Here is a 20202-nt window from a genome sequence, read left to right as displayed (position 1 = left end):
TGAAGAGTATCCCAGCAAAGGTCCAGCCTCAGAAAACATTTTCTGGATGTAGGGTGGGACTTCTTCCTATTTATTAGGAAACCTTTTGACTAGAGTCTGTTGACTACCATTCTCAGTTTTCATCAGCAGTCTTCTCTGGTGGCTCCGTAGATTAGCCAGTCATCTGGGTAGGCCACCAGTTAAAGTCCTTCTTTCCTTTCTTGAGCTTCCTTAAAATAAATAAGTACAGTCCTTCTTGGGGATGCTGAAGAATGCTGGCAAATAAACCTGCCTTTCTCTGTGGGCCCCTTCTAAGAGGGTTCTGGTTTTTGGAAAATAAACTCGTTTAGAGGAGGTAGAGGGTGAGACCATCTCTACCCTAGCTTGTTGAAAATTATACTGTGTCCCCAAAGGGGAGGACTTCCAGTGTGTGTTGCTTTAGAAGATGACCCTGACCTTGCAAGTGCTATTGGTCTCCACCTCTTCCCTTACCTTTAACACATAGTCTGGTTGTTAATTTTCCTATTCCCTGGTAGGAGCATCTTTTTGTGTTTCAAAAGGGGTGCTGCTGCTATTGTTGTCCTCTGCACTGCTGTTGAGGGATCCTTTAGTAGCGACTGGAGGCTTGTATGGCTCCGATTCATACTGAGCTTTCTTAGGTTTAGGAAGAGGAAACTCTCAAGAGTATTGTTTCCCAGATTCCCCCTTTCCAAGAAGAGCATATATAATGCGATTCTGCTGTTGGGTTCGTTCAGTGAGTTGTGCAACATCAGACTCTCCAAACAGGTCTTGACAGAAAGGGAGAGAATTTAATAGGGAGGTTATATTGGGGAGCAAAATGTTGGAGCCCATCAATGCTTCCTTTCAAGCCGTAATGTCACTCCAGAAAGTCATATAGTGCTCCCCTTAGGGTCTGCATAAATGTTTTGGTTACTGCATCAAACATTGTTCTGGAAGACTGGAAGTTCTGTAATAGCTACTTCCAGCATAGTAGTAGAAGATATAATATTTAGGAGCTGGAGTCTAGCATAAAATTCATCCATGGCTGTCCTGAGAATTTTCTTGTAGGGGTCCCAAATTGCTGGGTAGCCTTGTCCAATGGGAGCTTTTTCCTCTTAAAAGGAAGGATAAATGTTGCCCATTCCTCTGTAGAACAATCAGATACTGGGATGACAGAGACAGTTGGCTTTAATTTCTGTCATTAACTCTTGTTTTCCGGTCACCACAAAATTCTGAAATTCTGTCTTCACATGATTGTTTTAAAAGTGAAGGGACAGAAAGCAGGTGCCTCCCGGAGAGGATATTGCTTTCATTGCAATATTAATAGGAAGGATATCAGTCTCTTTTGACAGTTTCCGAATTCCTATTGAAGGAGGGAATAAACACCATTCATTATTGGGAAAGGCTGCCCTGTCACAAAATTTTACATGCTCAACCTCAGTCATAGTTTTCTTTTCACTAATGAGGTATTGTTCATCTGGTGAAAGGATGCCTATTGAGGTTTATCACCTAGGGTTATCAGTATCATTCTCAGGGGTGGATATTGGTGCCCGTAATACATTCTGATTTGAAGTTTTACAGTCTGACTTGGTAGTACCGCTCTTACCAGTCAGCTCTTGGAATGAGTAGGCTATCTCTTATCACCCATTTTGATTTTAACAGGATCTAGACAACTGGTTAAACTTCCTTTTGGGCTGTAGTTTTTTATTACCCTGTTCCTGTGACCTAAATTTTTTTGGTGAGAGAACCAGCCTCTGCCTGGACAGACTGTGCAGCCTCTCTATCCTCTAGCTTAAAGGATGAGAAATTTGGACAATTGATTTCCTCCTGGGATTCTGACAGTACAGCAAGCAGAATTTCCCTATCTGAGGCACCTGCATGAACTGATTGAGCCAAGGCAGTCATACCACCACTGCCTGGCAGTATGGAAGTCCAGGATAAATCACTACCCCCTAAAAGGTACAGACATTCAGATGGGATTGGGTAGACCCTATTAGGGTCCCTTTCAAAACTTGATTGTTTCATAGGAGAGGCAAGATTCTCATCTGAGGTATCTCATGTAAAGTAGAAGACTGTTCCCTAGATCTTCCAGCGTCAGAAGGGAAATTTTGATGGCTGTATCCACTTCCTGTTGGGTATTAATGACCTCTCTCCCAAGGAAAGACTCTTCATCTCTATTGGAGGAGTTGAAGTGGGAGTTCCTAGAATTCACTGCTTTTGGAGTATTGGCCCAAGCATGGATTCTTCTAGGAGAGGGATGGAAACACACACTGCTGGAAAAAGTTAAGTATACCTTAGTTTTACCAGACCACTGAGCTGATTAACAGCTCTCCTAGGGCTGGCCCAAAGGATTAGACTTATTTTACGTGGCTAAGAACCAGTTGGTTACTTAGCAACGGGACCTACAGTTTATTGTGGAATCCGAACCACATTATAGCGAGAAATGAATTTCTATCACCAGAAATAAATTCCTCTGACTCTTCATCAGCCGGCCGCAGGAATTGAACTCCGGCCCATCGAATGACAGTCTGAAGCTCAACCGACTCGGCTAACAAAGGAACGATGTAGTCTCCTCCCTCTGTACTTTTAGTGAAATATATAATTCATAGACAGCTTAAAATGAGCTCTTTCATCATTTAAACTTGTTGCCAGAAGCATGTTGCATGTTTCTCACATGGTTGGCAAGCAACCGAATTCTTTATTCCTTCAGGGGCTGGCTCACAGCAGGTAGTTATGAGCCATCTCCCAAGGCAAAAAAAAGCAGAGAGCCATTTGTTGTGGTGCAGGTGATCAGTAGGCCATGTGTAATAGCTGCCCATTAGTGATGAAAGGAAAAAATTATTAAAAACTACCTAGTGTTAGCTATCTATATCACTGTAATGTATAGGCAGCAAACACTTCAAATTAAAACAGGCTGATGTGGCCACAAGTATGTGTCCTTAGTATGATGTTAGGTAACATGATCAAAGGGTCATAGCCATAAAAAAGTAATGTATTAATGCATTAAAATGTTAATTCACAATTACTACAATATCATTGTCTTAATGGATTTACTCACAAAACCTTCTAAACTCAATTAAGACAAAACTAAATGGATCCCCATACAATGTATTTCTCTACATTTCATAACTTTGATTACTTGTTCTATTACCAAGCACCAGGTAAAGATTATAGACTACGCTAGTTGGAACATAATTAAAATAATTATTGGAATTATTGTACCAAATTTATATAAAATCAGCATCTTTAAGATTTGAAATTGCTTGACAAAGTTCACCATTACAAAAAAAGTAGTTTTTGTATTCCCTTAGGAAAATGGCAACTTTCATGGCAATTTTACTCAACACCTGTGACGCCACTGTTGGTGGAGTCAAACCCACTGGAAGCAGATCTGCATGAATTTATTTCCTTTAACACTTGTAATGAACCCCAATATTAAGGGTAACTGGGAAACATTCTATATCACAAAATCCATTTAGTATGATTATAAAATAGTAATGAACCCCAATATTAAGGGTAACTGGGAAACATTCTATATTACAAAATCCATTTAGTATGATTATAAAATACTACAAAAAAAATACCAGGCTTTAGTTAACACTATGGCTTGCAAGTCAGACACAATTGGGAAATACTATCGAGGCAATGTTTCTTAAACAAGAAGTTAGGACAACCTAATGAACACATTTGATAACCTGAAATTATATAGCAATGTTATAAAATGGTGACTAATGAGTTTCAATAACAAAATTGTCCAGTATTATTGCATTAATGCTAATTACTATCACTTTGTTAGACTAGACAAAAGTATGGCAATTGTAGTGTAGCCTAGCGATCTAATCCTAACTTCTCACCTTGCAGGAGACCTACTGGCTCCCAATTTTAACAAATATAAGCCTACCCATTAAAATTTTAAGGTACTAAAACTTTTTGCTGGGTCTCGAAACGATGTAGTTGGGTTTAAAGTTAAGATGATTGACAAACGCACAGTTGAACAAGTCTTTGGAGCAAAAGTTGGGGATTAGTGAACTCTTGGACAGACCAGAGTTTAATGAAGAAGACAGCAGACATACACACTCTTGACACATCTGTGAGTAGGATGAAGGGAAAATTGAGGTAATCAATGTGGACAGGAGATAGAGCCCTCTTGTCCCAAGTCCTTTATATTCTATCACACTGCTAACAAGCACTATTCTGGCTGGGACTAACTATAAGAGAATTCTTTGGGATTGGTTGGTCTGTTTTATGGAGCCGTGGGGGACCATGAGAGTGTAACTCCTTTCGGAACAACAGCAGCTATGCTATAAAAAATTTGTCATCCATAAATACCAGAGAACACCAGTTGTCAAAATATCACAAGATTATGATCTTTTTAATATAAATTAAATGTCAATGAGTGTTATGATGAGATGAAATTCTCCTCGAAAAATTATTATTAATAAGTCCGGGGAACAAGAGAGTTTCTCATACAGACAAAGAATGAGCTGGGTGATTAGTTTTGGCGCATGTTCACTGTCCATCTGTCAGAAACATGTTCTTCCTTTGGAGAGGGTTCGAGATGCATTTCGTTTGTTATGAAACAAACTAATATTTTGTCTGATAAAGATTTCATTCATGAAGTTCCCTTGTTTTTCATGTAAGGTAACTTTCAAGTAGTCTGTTATTTGGAATTTCTAATGTACAGTACTTTACTCTGTTTGTAGTGAATAAAGAATTTATAAAAATCTCTGCTTAGCAACAGACTGTACCATTGCTCAGCAGAAAATTTAGGTTTTTTCTTTTATTTTTAGGCTCGGCAGCAGATTATCAGAAATTTGATGATGAACCAGAACCATTCCTTAACAGAGGAAAGCATTCAAAGAATTTGCCAACATACAGATGGGTATTCAGGTGCTGATATGGCTAACTTATGCCGTGAAGCTGCCCTAGGACCAATACGCTCAATTAGTTTCTCAGATATAAAACACATCTCTGTTGATCAGGTAGGTTGTTCTTGGTGGGTCACATTCTTAACATTCCATAAGCCATGCATGTGGATACATTTAAAACAAAAGTTTTGTATGATAGAATATAATAAAAACAAAAGTTTTGTCATGAATAAGTGTGTATTCATATATATCTTATATAGCATACAAGGAATTTTTCTCGGAGGTAAGAGTGTTCGTTGTATATTCAGTGTTTATTTTCTACTGAAAGTCATTGCCAGTTGTTATCTTAAATTTTTAAAACAAATTTCATTTACCTCTATAAAGATAAAAGTAGTATAGAATTATTCCAGTATTACAGCAACCAAAAAAAAAGGACAGTACTTAGTCTTGTATTGAATTTGAAACTTTTATTCTCAAAATAAGTTAATGCATATACAGCCAGCAACATTGGCATGAATGTGAAAATCTGGATGTAACTTTTATCATCACACTGAAGAGATATTTGGAATAAAATAATTAAAAGCTTAATGGTCCTGAAATTTGTTTTAATTAGGAGTATTATGGTAGTGTGATAATCATATCATAGATCATATCTAACTTTTGAGAAACATCAAATGAAAGTTTCAGCTAATGCTGCACGAAAATTAGGCATTGTTCGTAAGGACTCATATATTTATAACAGTGATAAAATCAGTGCAACCTGTTTTAGGTCATTTGTACTCCCTTTACTAGAATACTCTCTGATGTGGATGTCTGCTTCTGCCAGAGATTTATCTCATTTAGGTAGAGTGGTTCGTGGTGGTAGGTTTCTGTTTCCCAATATAGTAGTAGTTATGACTTGGACCGTCAACAGATGGTCTTATGTTTGTCACTTTTTCATAAGTTGTATTTTAACAAAGATCTTTCGCATTCACAATTGATCTCTGATCCTCTTTACCTGCCAAAAGGAACCAGATTCGCTGAACAGCAGCACCAGTATCCAGTAAATATACCTCGCTGTCAAACTTCTCAGTTCCAGAGGTCCTTTATTCCTCACACTGTTTGGCTGTGGAATAGTCTCCCAGAAGATGTCTTGCAATTAGAACTTCAGAAGTTCAAGCAAAGGTGCAATGCATTACAACCCTAATACTATTCCCCTTGCATTTTAATTCATTTTTATCTATTTGTTATTTATTAATTTATTTTTTCTTTTTTAATAAGTGGGGTCTCTTCTTTCTGTTTTTACCTCCTCGTACTTCTTCCTAATGAAGCCAAATTCTTTGGAAGCTTGAATTTCAAGTCAGTGGCTCCTGTAGGCTTGTGCCATATGAATAGGTTTCATCTTCTGAATAATAATAATAATAATAATAATAATATCAGTGCATCTTGTATTCGTTCCTATTTCAACACAAATGGGAACAGGTAAATATAAAGTTATCATTACAAAGCTTTGTGTGGCTCATGAATCATAATAATTTACCTCAATATGATAAGTAATTCATATGCTATGCAATTGGAAATTTAAAGGTAAGTATTCTACATAGGAAAACATATGTGAATGTAACTGTTGCCTCTGTCCATTATCCAAAATGGCATCTCAGTATAGTATTATGGTAGACATGGTCTTTGCTAAGATTATGTGCAGCAATGCACTTACTGTATATTTGCTCCTCTCTCTCTCTCTCATAAGGAATTAGGCATTTCTGTCAAAAATCTTTTCTCTTATAAACAATAACCCAGGGAGAAAGTCGAGCAAATGCATTGTATACATGTACAGGGTGTTTGAAATTAGAGCCCCCCCTCTACAGCATAAACTAAAATTGATATGGGCAAGAACAAAAGTAATTCAGAACAGGTATTTATTTAAGTTTCTCTCTGAGTATTTAATATTTTGTGTGACCTCCATCTGCCTATACCACAGCCTGCATTCTTGAGGGGCATGATTTCAGCAAATCGCAAAAAAGCTGAGACTCAAACTCCATTTCCCTGAGCACTTCGGTCACCTCTCTTCACAGGTCATCGAGGCTTGGTATACCATCATAGTTCACTGTGCGCGCTTCAACACGATCCTTTAAGATACTACCAATGTTTTCACACACATTAGGTCAGGGGAGCTACCTGGAAATTTACTTGACGAGAAGAAATTGATACCACTGTTCCGAAGCAGCTCCTGTGTCTGAAGAGCCTTGAAACATGGTGCCTTATCATGCAAAAATGTGACTTCTTCAACAGATAACACATTTTCAGGATCTTTGAGGAAAGGAAATACTCCACCAGTAAGCACAGTTTCTCTGAAGTATTCGCCATTTCATGACTGTCCTTTTTCTTTGATGATCCACATTAACCGTTTGGTTGTGAAACAGAAAAAAATTCCCAAACATTCAGGAAATTTCACAACTTAGCGATAGTGCACATCATCGCTGATATCATCCAACTTTGCAGCCCAAATGATGTCATTTTTATTATCTGACTTCCTGACTGTGTAAATGAAGAATTCATCTGATGCAGCAACATGGAGAAAGTCAGCTTCATCCCAATCTTCAAGAAATGAACCACAAAACCACGCACGGTCTTCTGTCTGTTGCTGAGTGATGTTGGGCTTGCTGATAACATGAAATGGCATGATACCAGATTTTTTCAACTCACGATATACAGCACTTTAACTTCTCTTCTTTCCCCTTTTTGTTTCTAGTTCAAGCGCCAATTTACGTAAAGACTTTCTTGGTCTACCCACTCCCTCAGCTATGATGTGTTTTGACTCCTGAGAAAGGACTTCAGGCCTTCCAAGATTCTCACTCTTTTCGTGATGACAGTCATATGGATTTTTGTTCCAGTTTCTTTTAACAAAGGATTCATCTCTTTTAATGTATTTAGCTATCCAGGAACGTGAAATGAAGGATGCACCAGCATCCCTGGTCTCTCTGAAGGTTATAGCCCGGATACGGTCAATCCATCTGATTTCCTCTGATTCATTAGCCATGGCTGTATATAACTCCGTCACTTAGTCTGAAAATACAAGAAATGTAAAATGAAAAATAGCTTAATAGAAACTTAAAATAATGCACTTGGAGATAGGCTATAACAGAAAACTTCATAACTTTCCATTTGTTCTGTGGAGGGGGGGGAGGGCTCTAATTTCGAAACACCTGGTACATATGCACATATACAGACTGAAAAATATATGTAATGTATATTACACCACATTTCTATACTAATTACAATACCCTGGACTGTACTGCATTAAGTCAATGTCTATAAACATACTGTACCAGAAAGGAAAAAGGGTCACAAATTGTTACACAACAAACAATCATGTACAGCATATATGAATTAAACTTACTGAAAATCATATTTTAATGTATAAACTAAACAAATTCTTAACATTTGACCTTAAAAAATTCTTTCTATTTGAAATACAATTTTGATTTTTGCTTTTATTTTTCAAATTTATGCATCATAAATTTATGTCACCCCAAGCATTATCCATTAGGGGCTGAGGAGATGGAAGGAAGTGTTATTAAATGTTTTCTTTCATACCTGAAAGAAAACATACAGTTGTTTCCTGCTTTCATAGTTACATGCTTTCTCCATGTGTTTCTCTGCCATACTGTATCTGTATATTTTGACAACAATAAATGGTTACATGCACCATCAAAAAATGACAAATTTTTTAAGTAATTTGTATTTTTCCTGATATACAAACCTGAGGTCTTTACATATGGGATTAACTTTCAGCGCAAGCTGGTGCCGGCTGTTTAACTAAAAAACAAGGTGGTTATTGGTAGTTGGCTACCGACGGTAGGGAAGGAAGCCCTGCCATCCAGTTGGTACGCATTCGCTTTACCTTGTGGCCCAGGTACCAGAATGAGGGGTGGCTAGAGGTGAGCCATTTATGTAAAGACCTCAGGTTTGTATGTTTGGAAAAATACGAACTACTTAAAAAATTTGTCATTTGTTCCTATGCATAGACAAACCTCAGGTCTTTATGTATGGGAGACTTACTTCTTGGTGGGAGGATTCTGAGCAAATCTCTGAACTGACCGGTAGTTTGCCTCACTTGGGGCCTCTCTTCCTGGTCATGTAAGAGTATTGGAAGGAGACCCAAACCTCTGATCTGTTGAACGTGTGTGATGTTCAATTGTCAGACTTCTGGGCCTTTCGAATTATTGGGATGTAGCATCATTAATTCGAACAAGACTTGGGTGAACCAATATTGTTGGGAACAATAAAGCTGAAGATAACCAACGGGTTTGTTCACTGTCAGTCCCTCTCTCCCCTTGCTAGGGAGAGGGCAGGACTTGCATCTATGAATCTAAATTGAGGCTAGATTATAGACAGGATACTCAATCATTTAGAACACCTGCATGCATGCCTGTCCAGCACGTGACGGGTTGCTAACCGCCCCTCTGGCCACTGTGAGAGGAAGGGTATAAAAGGGGAAGGTACGAGGCTAGTCCCACACACACCCTCTCTTTTGCAGCTGTGCACCTTAGGTGAGATGCCACCTATCCCTCTAGGGGGAGCTGGGTGAGCTACATGACTGCTGAGCAGCCACCACAGAGCCCAAGGGAAAAGAGTCCAGTGATCTATGGGGAACGTCCCAAAGGTAAAAAGGAGGTGAATGTGGTCTGTCATGACCACATTCCCATCCTTAGTACCTGTCCAACAGGGTCTTCCTGAATGCGAGGGGCAGACCAATGCCCTTGAACTTGTGAAATCTTGCCCAGAATGTACTGTTGTCCACCACATCAGTTGTGGAGTAAGCCTGTTTGAGCATTACATGAAGTCAAAAGAAATGGTGCTCTTGGACACCACTTCTTGGCCGAGCTGGAACTAAAATAAATTATCGGCACCCAGTATTGAAGGTCAAGTCTTTAGGTGGTAATGTAAAAGGCCTTTGGTTACTTGGTAGCTGCTAGGGTCCTTAGATTTGGAATGATCATACACTGTTGATCACTTTACGATGAATCAGACAGAACGGCGGGAGTGCGTAAGCCCTAAGACTTGTACCATGGTTGCAAAAGACGTCTCATAGACGCCAACAGTATCTGGTGTTCCCAGATGGTAACCTATCCAATTACTGACCAGACTCAACGTTGCTAAACTCCGCTGATTGGACGAGAAGCGGTGCTTTCAATGTGGTATGGTCATTGGATGTTATCCCCACGGTCCGGAAAGACAGAGCTGAACAGTAACAGCTTCGGTGTGTTGAGATGGAAGGTCTGACTCGGCTGTCTTTCAAGGTTGAACAATCTCTTGAAATGTCGTGGTGCTGAGACCAACTGTCCCTACCACCAACCCTAGTGACCAGACTTGTTTGGCATGCATCCATCTTGCCTGGAATGTGTCTGGTTAATGGCTATGCTGAGTGTGCTGATGCCCATCCGTGCACCTGCACTGTCAATTGAGGAGATGAAAAGACACTAGCCCCCAACCTTGTTGACTATGGAACTACTGTGGTACCGTTTCTTAACAACGGCACGGAGTACCTATCCTCGGATCCTGAGGCTTTTGAAGGACAAGAAGTTCCAGGATATTGTATATGATTATGGGCAAATCTACTTGAATGGTCACTTCCCTGTATTGCTTATCCTGTAACCTAGATATTGTGATGAGCCCCTTAGAGACAACCTTATGCGCTCATATGGAGACAAACTTACTGAAAAAACAGTTGAAGTGCTTACAGCCATAAAAACACTGGCCATTAGGGAAGAAAACCAAATGGTTGCCAGAGTGAATTTGGCGAACATGTGATAAGATCAAGATAAGACTGTACAAAGCTTCAGTGCTCACATACGAGGCCAAGCCAGTGTATGTAAATATATTATTCAATGTCAGAACTGTAATACTGATGTGAACTATACAGATGCCATCCTTCGTGATGTTCTTATTAAGGGACTCTATGACTCTGAGATCCACTTGAACTTACTCGGTAATCCTAATCAAGATATGAGTTTAGAAGAGGTATTCAAATCTGTAGAAGCAAAGAAGGCTGGAAAACACTCTGCTTCAAGTCTGCTAGACTCAAATGCTGCGGCAGCCACCAGTAGTACATACAGAAAAAACAAAAGTGAAATACATAAGGACAAGTCTGCAAACTGCACTTACTGTGGAACGAAAGATCAAGCGCCCGATCTGGTGTTCCGTTTGCCCAGCATATGGACACGTATGTAATTTGTTCAACTGCAACCACCACATTGAGAGTGTATGCCATAGTAAGGACAAACCAAAAATATCAAGAGACAATAATATCTCCAGTGCCTCTACCGTGTTTGATGCCTTATGCACATTTAGTGATACTGTAAATGCTTTTGATGATTCATATATGTTAAGTGACTCTGGTTTTGAATGTGCTTTACATATTGACCATCATATCTATTACAAACTTACAAACACATGGGTTAAAAATGCTCAGCATCTCCACCCTTTATTGATGTTGATGCTAAGGTTTCTTGTGATGATTATTCAGCCTTAGGCTTTGAATTGAAAAACAAATGCTCTCTTTCAGCTAACATGTCTGCAATGGCAGACACAGGATGTCATAGTTGTCTCACCAGCATGAAAGTTACCCATCGGCTAGGCATCCGCAAATCTTACCTTATTCCTGTGACAGTGCTGATACATTCTGCTACACATGTTGGAATCAAGATTTTTGGGGCCACTGTTTTGTGGCTATGTGCGACGACAAATACAGGTGTGCAAATGGAGACATGGCAGATGATGTACATCACCGATGCCACGGTGGTATTATCACAGATACCTTGCCTACAGTTGGTGAATACGCAGTCAATGCTGTCATGGAGAAGACCCATCTCCAAGTCCCACAGCACCCTTGTAACTGTCCAAAACGTCAATTGCCCACTGCCCCACCAACAGACGCCATTTCCCAGGACTGTTGAAAATTTGCAGTGCCTAAAAAACTTTCTGTTGGACAAATATGCTGCAAGTACTTTCAATATTCAGATGCAGAACCAATTGCTCACCACACGCCCGTACCTGTCCTCATTCACTGGTGTGAGGCGGTTAAGTTCAGGCTTGACCAGGATGTTCGCCTCTGTGTCTTAGAGCCCATGCCAGTCGGAGAACCTGTAACATGGTGCCGCAGGATGGTCGTTTGCACCAAAAAGAAGGGTGAGCCTCAAAGAACTGTTGACTTTCAGGCTTTTAATGCCCATGCAATGTGTGAAACCCATCACATGCAGTCACCATTTCATCAGGCCCATTCTGTTCCATAGGGGAAGAAGGAGACAGTATTCAGTGCCTGGAACGGATATCATAGTGTCCCCATTCGTCAAGAAGACCGTCATCTTACCACATTCATTACCTCGTAGGGATGGCACAGGTACAAGACAGCACCCCAGGGCTACATCGCATCGGGTGATGGTTATAAGAGAAAGTATGACGAACTGGTAGCAGAATTTCTAAACAAAACTAAATGTGTGGATGATGTACTTTTGTGGTCTGATGCTAAAGAGGAAAGCTTTTTTCAGGCAGTCCATTAGCTTGATTTGTGTGGTAGAAATGGCATAACCTTGAATCCCAAGAAATTTACCTTTGCTGAAGATATGGTCGAATTGCTGGTTTTGAGATAACACCTGACAATGTTAGGCCTTGAAAAAATTTCCTTTGAGCTATACCTGATTTTCCCAAACCAAGAAACATTACAGACAGTCGTTCGTGGTTTGGACTTGTTAATCAGGTTGCCTATGCATTTAACATGGCCGACGAAATGATGCCATTTCAACAACTTCTGAAGTCGAACATGCCATTCAAGTGGACAGACAAGCTTCAAGACCTATTCGATGAGTTTAAGAGCGTAATAGCCCATGAAATTGAACAAGGAGTTGAAGATATTTGACCCTCAAAAGCCAACATGCTTGGCGACAGATTGGTCCAAGGATGGACTAGGCTTCTGGCTGTTACAGAAACACTGCAGCTGTCCTGTGTCAAGACCATTCTGTTGTAAAGATGGCTGGAAAATCACACTTGTGGGCAGCCACTTCACACAGCGCAGAATCGAGATACGCCCCAGTCGAAGGTGGAGCATTGATAATAGCAGATGCCCTAGATAAAGCCAGATACTTTGTACTGGGCTGTAGTCAGTTGATCATTGCTGTCGACCACAAGCCATTATTGAAAGTGTTTGACGACAGGTCCTTTGAAAACATCTCAAACTCACACCTCAGAAACCTGAAGGAAAAGATACTACACTACAAATTTCAGATGGTTCACATACAGACAGTCCACGGTTATTGGTGGGCTCAGTTATCGGCAATCTGGTTTTACGGCACTTGTCTAGCGATGAAAATCTGCAATTTTTGGTGCTGAAAATTGCCAATTTCCGCTTATTGGCGACGATACATACCTCACAGAGGCGCCAATAGCCAATTTTCTGTTATCGTCACGCCGTCAGAACAGAACCCCCTCCGATAAAGAGGGACTGCCTGTACCAGGCGTCAAACATTGCGCAACTGACAGTCCTTTTCTGACATCCAACAGGCCAGCCAGAAAGGATGCTCCTTATAGACGACATAGCCTCAGTCCAATCCTGTATGCTTGACATCCCGCACAGTTCCTTGTTAATGGAGGAACTCCGTAGACATAACTCGGACATTTTGATAGATGATATGGTTGAAATTGCTGCAGTCTTTGAAAGCCCTCAAGTCTGTTACGTGGGATTGAGTTCGTCTTGCTACATCTAGTGACCCTGACATGCAAACCCTACTAGAAGCCATCGATTCAGGCATGTTAGACAACTGTCTCGAAATCCCCGAGTCCATCCGAGAATACTTCCCTTTAGGGATCACTTACACACAGTGGATGGAGCGTCCCTTTACAAAAATCATGTTCTGGTCCCATCTTCGCTCAGGCAGGAGGTCCTGGACTTGTTACATTCCCATTCTGCACATCAGGGTGTTGCAGCAATGACTGCAAGTGCCGGCTCATCCGTCTTCTCGCCAGGTATAACCCCAGCCATCAGCAATTTGCATGCACATTGCCAGCTATGCAATCGCATTGCCCCATCGAATCCTAGCGTACCTCTGACACCACTGTTTGAACCTATCTGCCCTTTCCAGTGCATATGCGCAGACTTTTTTCAGTACAAAGGTTGCAAGTACTTATTGGTAGTAGATAGATACTCCAACTTGCCTATACAGGCAGTCCCCAGTTTACGACAGGTCCAGCTTACGACTTTCCGAGGTTACAACGCGTTTCAAATATATTCATCAGAAATTATTTCCCGGTTCACGACACGTTCCAGGGTTACGACACGTCGTACGCTGATCTGACGGAGAGAAATATGGCTCCAAAACGGGAGAATAAAAAAAATTTGGAGGCTCTTTTGATGAAAAACTCAATAAAAAAGGGATTTTGACAGAGGAAAAATCTATTTCTGAGGAAGGTCCCGTGTCACCCGGTGACATTCCATTACAGCACGAATTTCTAGGTATAACAATGCTAGATATACCAGAGAAAAAGAGCTTTCAGGAAAGCTGGGGTTACTACCCCCAGTCGACCGTCTTTTAGAAGACGTCGGTATAATGAAGGGTGAGTGAAATACCACTACCACGGAAATATACTCGAAAGATCTCTCCTTATCAAAACCCCGTAAAAAGAGCGGTGAGCGTTACAGCTCCCACACTCAACACCCGCCAGGACGGTGACACCAGCGCCACCTACTTCATTCCATTTTCTAGCACGTGTTACGTTCGCTTCTTTTGTGTGCTCGTCCCTATTTTGGATTTATTTTTCTTCATCTACGATGGCTTCGAGCACCTTTTCCATCTCTAAGTTAAGTACCATCTTCTTGTGGGGCTTTTGATCTATTGTTGGCTGTTTTGGTCTCGTATTTTCATAAATATTGGGATCTTCGTATGACGCCACGGCGTCCCCTTTCAGCCATGGCGAGCGCGAGGCGACTCCTTCTGTTCTTTCGGTCGGAGTTTTCTCCCAGTCGCTATATATAATTAGATTTTTGCCCTTGTATTCCTTCCTGGTGGTTCCGTGCGGTGGCTCTCCCTCCACTTTAGTTTTTGTTTTGCATAGGGAGTTGCCCCATCCTGTACCCCCCCCCCACCAGGTCGGGTTCCTTTTCATTTAGTCTCATAGGCTATTATGTTATTCTTGAAGATGGTGCTCTTAATTTGGGTTAATGTTTTTAGTTTCTTTTGTTTTTGGTTGTGTAGTTTGCCTCTGATGAGCCTAATAAATATTTTGAATTACTCTCGAGTCGTGCTGTAATGGAATTTCACCGGCTGACGCGGGACTGAACTCAGAAATGCGGTTTACATCGTTTTCAGTACACCCAAAGCATTAAAAGTAAGGTTTTCTTTGGATTTTTGAAGATTTTCGATGATTTTTCGGTTTACGATGCGATGTAAAAACGGAACCCCCGTCATAAACCGGGGACTGCCTGTAGTTGAATATGCACATGCTGGGGCAGATGGTTTATTTGAGTGTCTTCGTCGTACCTTCATCACATTTGGCATGCCTGATGAACTGGCATATGATGGGGGTCCAGAATTTACTGCCTCTTCCACTTGAAAGTTCCTCAGTGACGGTGGGGTGCATCATCAGTTATTGCCAGTGGCCTTTCCACATAGTAATTGTCATGCGGAAGTTGGGGTAAAAACCATAAAACGCCATATAATGGACAATACGAAACCAGATGGAAGTCTTGAGACCGACTCCTTCCAACGGGCCATTTTACAGTACAGAAACACACCAGATAGAGACACCAAATTGTCCCCAGCAATGTGTGTATTCGGCTATCCTCTTCGGGACTTCATACCGACCCCACCTGGTCATTATCAACCACATGCTACTTGACATGACACTTTGACATTGCGTGAGGCAGCACTGCGGGAGCACAAACATAAAACAGATGTAGAACAAGGATATTTGATAAAATGAGGTTGAGAGGGCATCTAAAAATAGAAGCGTTGGTGGCGAGAGGCAGACCCTCTCTCCTTGGATGTGTAATAGAAAAGATATAACAATAAAAGAACAAACACCAAGGCAAGACAAGAGTTGGGTTTGCATTATATCAAAAGGCAAAACCAAGTTAGAGAGGATATCAAAGAAAGTCTCATAGTCTAAAATGAGTTGATAACAACTATGCAGCATAACTGTGTAGGAACAATGACACAGCAAGAAAGAGTGAAAAGTAAACCAAGTAGAACATGTTGTAAGGTTGCAGTATTTCCAAAGAAGCGGTCTCACTATTCGCGGATTTCTCTGTGGAACGTATCTACCCATTATTCGCAGAAAATTCTCCCATTCATGGTATTTTTCACCGAGAAATAGTCACTGATTACTGTATTTTCATATCATTTTCATGACTAAATGCACTTTTTGTGATAAAACTATTACAATACTCAGGTATAAGCATTTTTACAGGGTTTTTTGTCTTTAAACTATCAAAATAGGCAGTTCTAAGTGTTTTTAGAGGAGTTTTAAGTATTCGCTGATTTTAGCTATTCGCGGGGGGGGGGTATGCATCCCCCACGAATAGGGGTTTACTGTATCTCAATACAACAATATGCTCAAAAACAAGAAGAATAATTGAGAATAATTATGAATTAAGCCAAACAGCAGGCAGCAGAAGAAACGGGAAGAGACGTGTCTCAGACTGCAGCCAAAAGGTAAAGTGGATGCGTACCAACTGGAAGGTGGGCTTCTTTCCCCTATCGTGAAGAAGACCCAAATCATAATAATTCAAATTGGGAAAAAATAAATTACTTAGCACAATTTAGTGTAAAAGATAAAGAGCTAAAGCTCACATTCAAAGAAGGGAACAGTATTCCTGTAATGACAGAACAAAAGTTCTGAAGCATCTGAAGATATAAGAAGTTTACAGATACCTGTAAGACCTAATTTTGTGTTAATATTAGATGAAATACAGCATAAAATCCTGTGAAATAAATTAAAATCAATGGTAGCTTCATATTTTACCTAATGCTCTGAATCTTGTAGAGAACATTCTGAGATTGGCTTATCAGTAAAATCTTTGTTTGCTGGAATTCAACTTCACATCTCACAGATTACATCGGTTATTTATCTCATCTGTTGTACTGTAGATATCTGTTAGGGCAGTTGCAATTTCTTTTCAATTTTAGGAAAGCCATAGGCTCTCTGCAAATGTAACATCATCATCTATTGCACTGTACTTTGTTATTTAATAGTGCAGCAATGATGTCATTAGTGAAGACAAAAAATCCAGTATCAGGGATATGGGCATTCTGAAGGAAGTTAGTCAGCAACCAAAAATCAGTCATTCAGATTTAGGTGGTTTTCCTGACTTAGATTGATAGATAGAAAAATTTACGGGAAGGCTATTTACGAACAAAAGATCTTCACGTTTGATTGTAATAGTGATATTGATGTAGAAACAGGAACAGGAAAGTTTTGGGAACATTTTTTTATAATCCATTGATTGATCTTTAGAATGTGATGGGAAATTATGATACAGATCTAGGTAGAGGAAAATTTGGTTACTGATAGGTGATCATGCCATTCTATCGATGGAGCTTCTGATTCAGATCGAGGGACTGGAAACTTTGGGGTTAGGTTAATTATTAAGCAAAGATTTGGCTAAAACTGTTGAGGTTGATTTGGATTCATTTCTGAGGGCAAGGAATTGTTAAGGAAAGCAAATTACTGACCCAAGATCATTTTATCAAATTTTTATGGTAATCCTGATCCAGTTGTAGGTGCTGGAAAATTTTGACGGAAGTAAAAAATTGAGGATTTATTACTGATCATATATAAACCCTTGAAACTGATGTCCATCCCAAACCAGATTTTGGGAAAGAACACTGTACCTATTAGTGCTTTAGAATTGTAGTTATCACCAGCTGTTTTTTTAAGAAATTTTTATTGCATAGTTGTGTTTCCAACTTGTTTTCTCTTGGATAAACATACAGTACAGTATGTTAGTAATTAACTGGTAATATTTATGATTTCTAGATTACCATCTTAAGAGAGAAGTTTTTCAGTGTACCAGGCAGTCCCTGGTTATTCGCGGGCTCGGTTATCGGCGATCTGGTTTTACGGCGCTTGTCTAGTGACAAAAATTGGCAATTGTCGGCACCGAAAATAGCCAATTTCCACTTATCGGCGCTGATATATACCTAACAGCTGCCAATACTGTAACCAAAAATCGGCTATTTTCGGTTATCGTCACGCCGTCGGAACGGAACCCCCGCCGATAACCAAGGACTGCCTACTGTAGTTTGTAGTATGGTGTAAAGATGTTGATTGGGTTTTATCAAAGACTAATGTTAATAAGTACTGTATTGCCATGGTTTATATAGAATCTAACGAGCATTACCCTTGCCTTTTTTTAAGGTCCGTCCAATATCTGAGGAGGATTTTATGACTGCCTTATTTTCTATCAGAGCAAGTGTCTCTGATAAAGATCTACAGATGTATGAAGATTGGAATAAGAAGTATGGTATTGCATCAAGATGAATTATCATGATGGTCATGATGCTGTGTCTTCATAATTTTGGAGAACTGGTATGTGTGTGTGTGTGCATGCATTTAAGGTTAGTATTTCATTATGTGAACAGAAAAAGTTTGGTTAATTTTGTTATGTATTTATGGAATTTTGCCGGTACTGTACATGAAGAAAAATCACACAATACAGTTCTTTTTGTCCCTTCGATTACATGTAGTGTTATTTTTATGTAAGCAATTAATGGTGACTCTGTCTAAAATATTTTTAATTGTAGAAGTTGAGTTAAAGTAAGAGGTATATTATTGTAAGTCATCCAAGAATTGAACAAGAAAACTTATGTAATTCACACTTGCCTTTCCATTATGTATTCTTTTGAGCTTTATAATTGAATTATATGCCATAAAATCACTTGAATATATTAGGGCTTATTGGTGTATAAGTTTAATAGTTTTCAGTATAAAACCAAACTTGAATGTAGAGTATGTACAGGTAACAATAATTTGTTGCATTCAACACTCTGAAAGGTTTACATGTGACTAATTTTCAAAATTAAACTGATTTTGGAAATTGAAAAAGTGGATATAAAATTTCTTTTTGTACACTTAAACCTCCCCTTTATTGGTTATGCCATGATGAGAGGAACATATACATTTGCTAATTTGTATGTCTTTGATACTAGTAGATAATAATGTCTGGCATTCTTTTAGCATTTTACATTTACACTCATTTCATAAGAAACTATGGTGATTTCGAAAACAATTAATCGATCGATAAAGATGAGCTGCATAATGAGGTAATGCTTTCTCTGAAATATTTGAGTATTGGAGAGAGACCAATAAAAACTTACTCCAAGCTATTAATTCAAATGGATAATTTCTAATTATGTTCAATCTAAAAGCAACTTGTCTGTAAGGCTTGATTACAAATCATTGTTCAAACACTAGGAAAAGGGGGAAGAGGATTGTATAATATGCTGCTTGCTAATTTTATAATGAAAGTATGAACTATAATATAAATTACTTTTATAAAAAGTTGTATGGTTAAAGAAAAGCTTTACACTAAATAGGTTTATGACATTTTGAGTCAGCAGCACCCTTTTTTTATTATGATAGGCTCTAATTTTATTTGATTTTACATAAGTATGTTAAGAAAGGAAAATTTATATTTCTGATGCCATTAAATTTGTTTTGCTGATGTGCTTGAAGGTGGCAAGTGTTAATGCTAGGTTTATGAGTTAGTTAATATTTTTAGAAATTCAGACAGACTGTTAATGATAATTAGTTTTATCATTGCTGTAAAACTTCAGGGAAAATAAATGTAACTGTTAAAAAATTCAGCTTGAAATATTCACTCCTTTTATAAGATGCCTGTCAGGACAAGATTTGCTTAAACAAGCCTTCAGCTTTCATTACATACAGAGCTGAGGGCTGAATTCTGACTTTTAGTTGAGTAAGGTAAGGTCCCACATATTGTTTACATATCCTCCCTTATAGATTGCTTTAAGAATGGAAGACTTGTGCATGTTTATCTCTCGTTATTTACTTCATCTAATGTTTTGTTAGGTAGCATGGAGATTTCAGCTATTTCTTTAAGGGAGTAAGTTTGTCATTTTGGATCGTGAAATAAAGATTGATTATTTTCACATTATTTTTGTGCCTCGCAACCTTGCACCATATTAAGATGCTTTAGCTAGTTATATACGCCATGACTGAGTTTTTGTCTCTCAGAGTTGGGTTGGTTGTTTTGTTGATTTTTATAATGAACATAATAGCATTTTTTTCTTGTTTTATGTCAATTTTATTTCTCATTTTATGTCAATTTTATACATATAACGATACTTGCCCCTTTCATCAA

At 39.2% G+C, this 20202-nt stretch overlaps 1 protein-coding gene across 2 annotated transcripts in view; it reads left to right on the top strand.

Annotated features, from left to right (window-relative positions):
- LOC136853967 (fidgetin-like protein 1) overlaps positions 1–19988 on the top strand; it is a 133518-nt gene extending 113530 nt beyond the window's left edge. For both annotated transcript variants that reach the window (XM_067129884.1, XM_067129885.1), the window contains exons 14-15: positions 4770–4961; positions 18237–19988. In XM_067129884.1, coding sequence (XP_066985985.1) covers positions 4770–4961; positions 18237–18359 — 315 coding nt within the window. In that variant the 3' untranslated portion in view covers positions 18360–19988. The remainder of the gene's footprint in view (positions 1–4769; positions 4962–18236) is intronic.
- Positions 19989–20202: the final 214 nt, after the last annotated feature.

The sequence above is a fragment of the Macrobrachium rosenbergii genome, chromosome 28 (assembly GCF_040412425.1).
Source record: "Macrobrachium rosenbergii isolate ZJJX-2024 chromosome 28, ASM4041242v1, whole genome shotgun sequence".
In the NCBI taxonomy this organism is placed as follows: domain Eukaryota; kingdom Metazoa; phylum Arthropoda; class Malacostraca; order Decapoda; family Palaemonidae; genus Macrobrachium; species Macrobrachium rosenbergii.
This window is presented reverse-complemented; position numbering and strand designations above follow the sequence as displayed.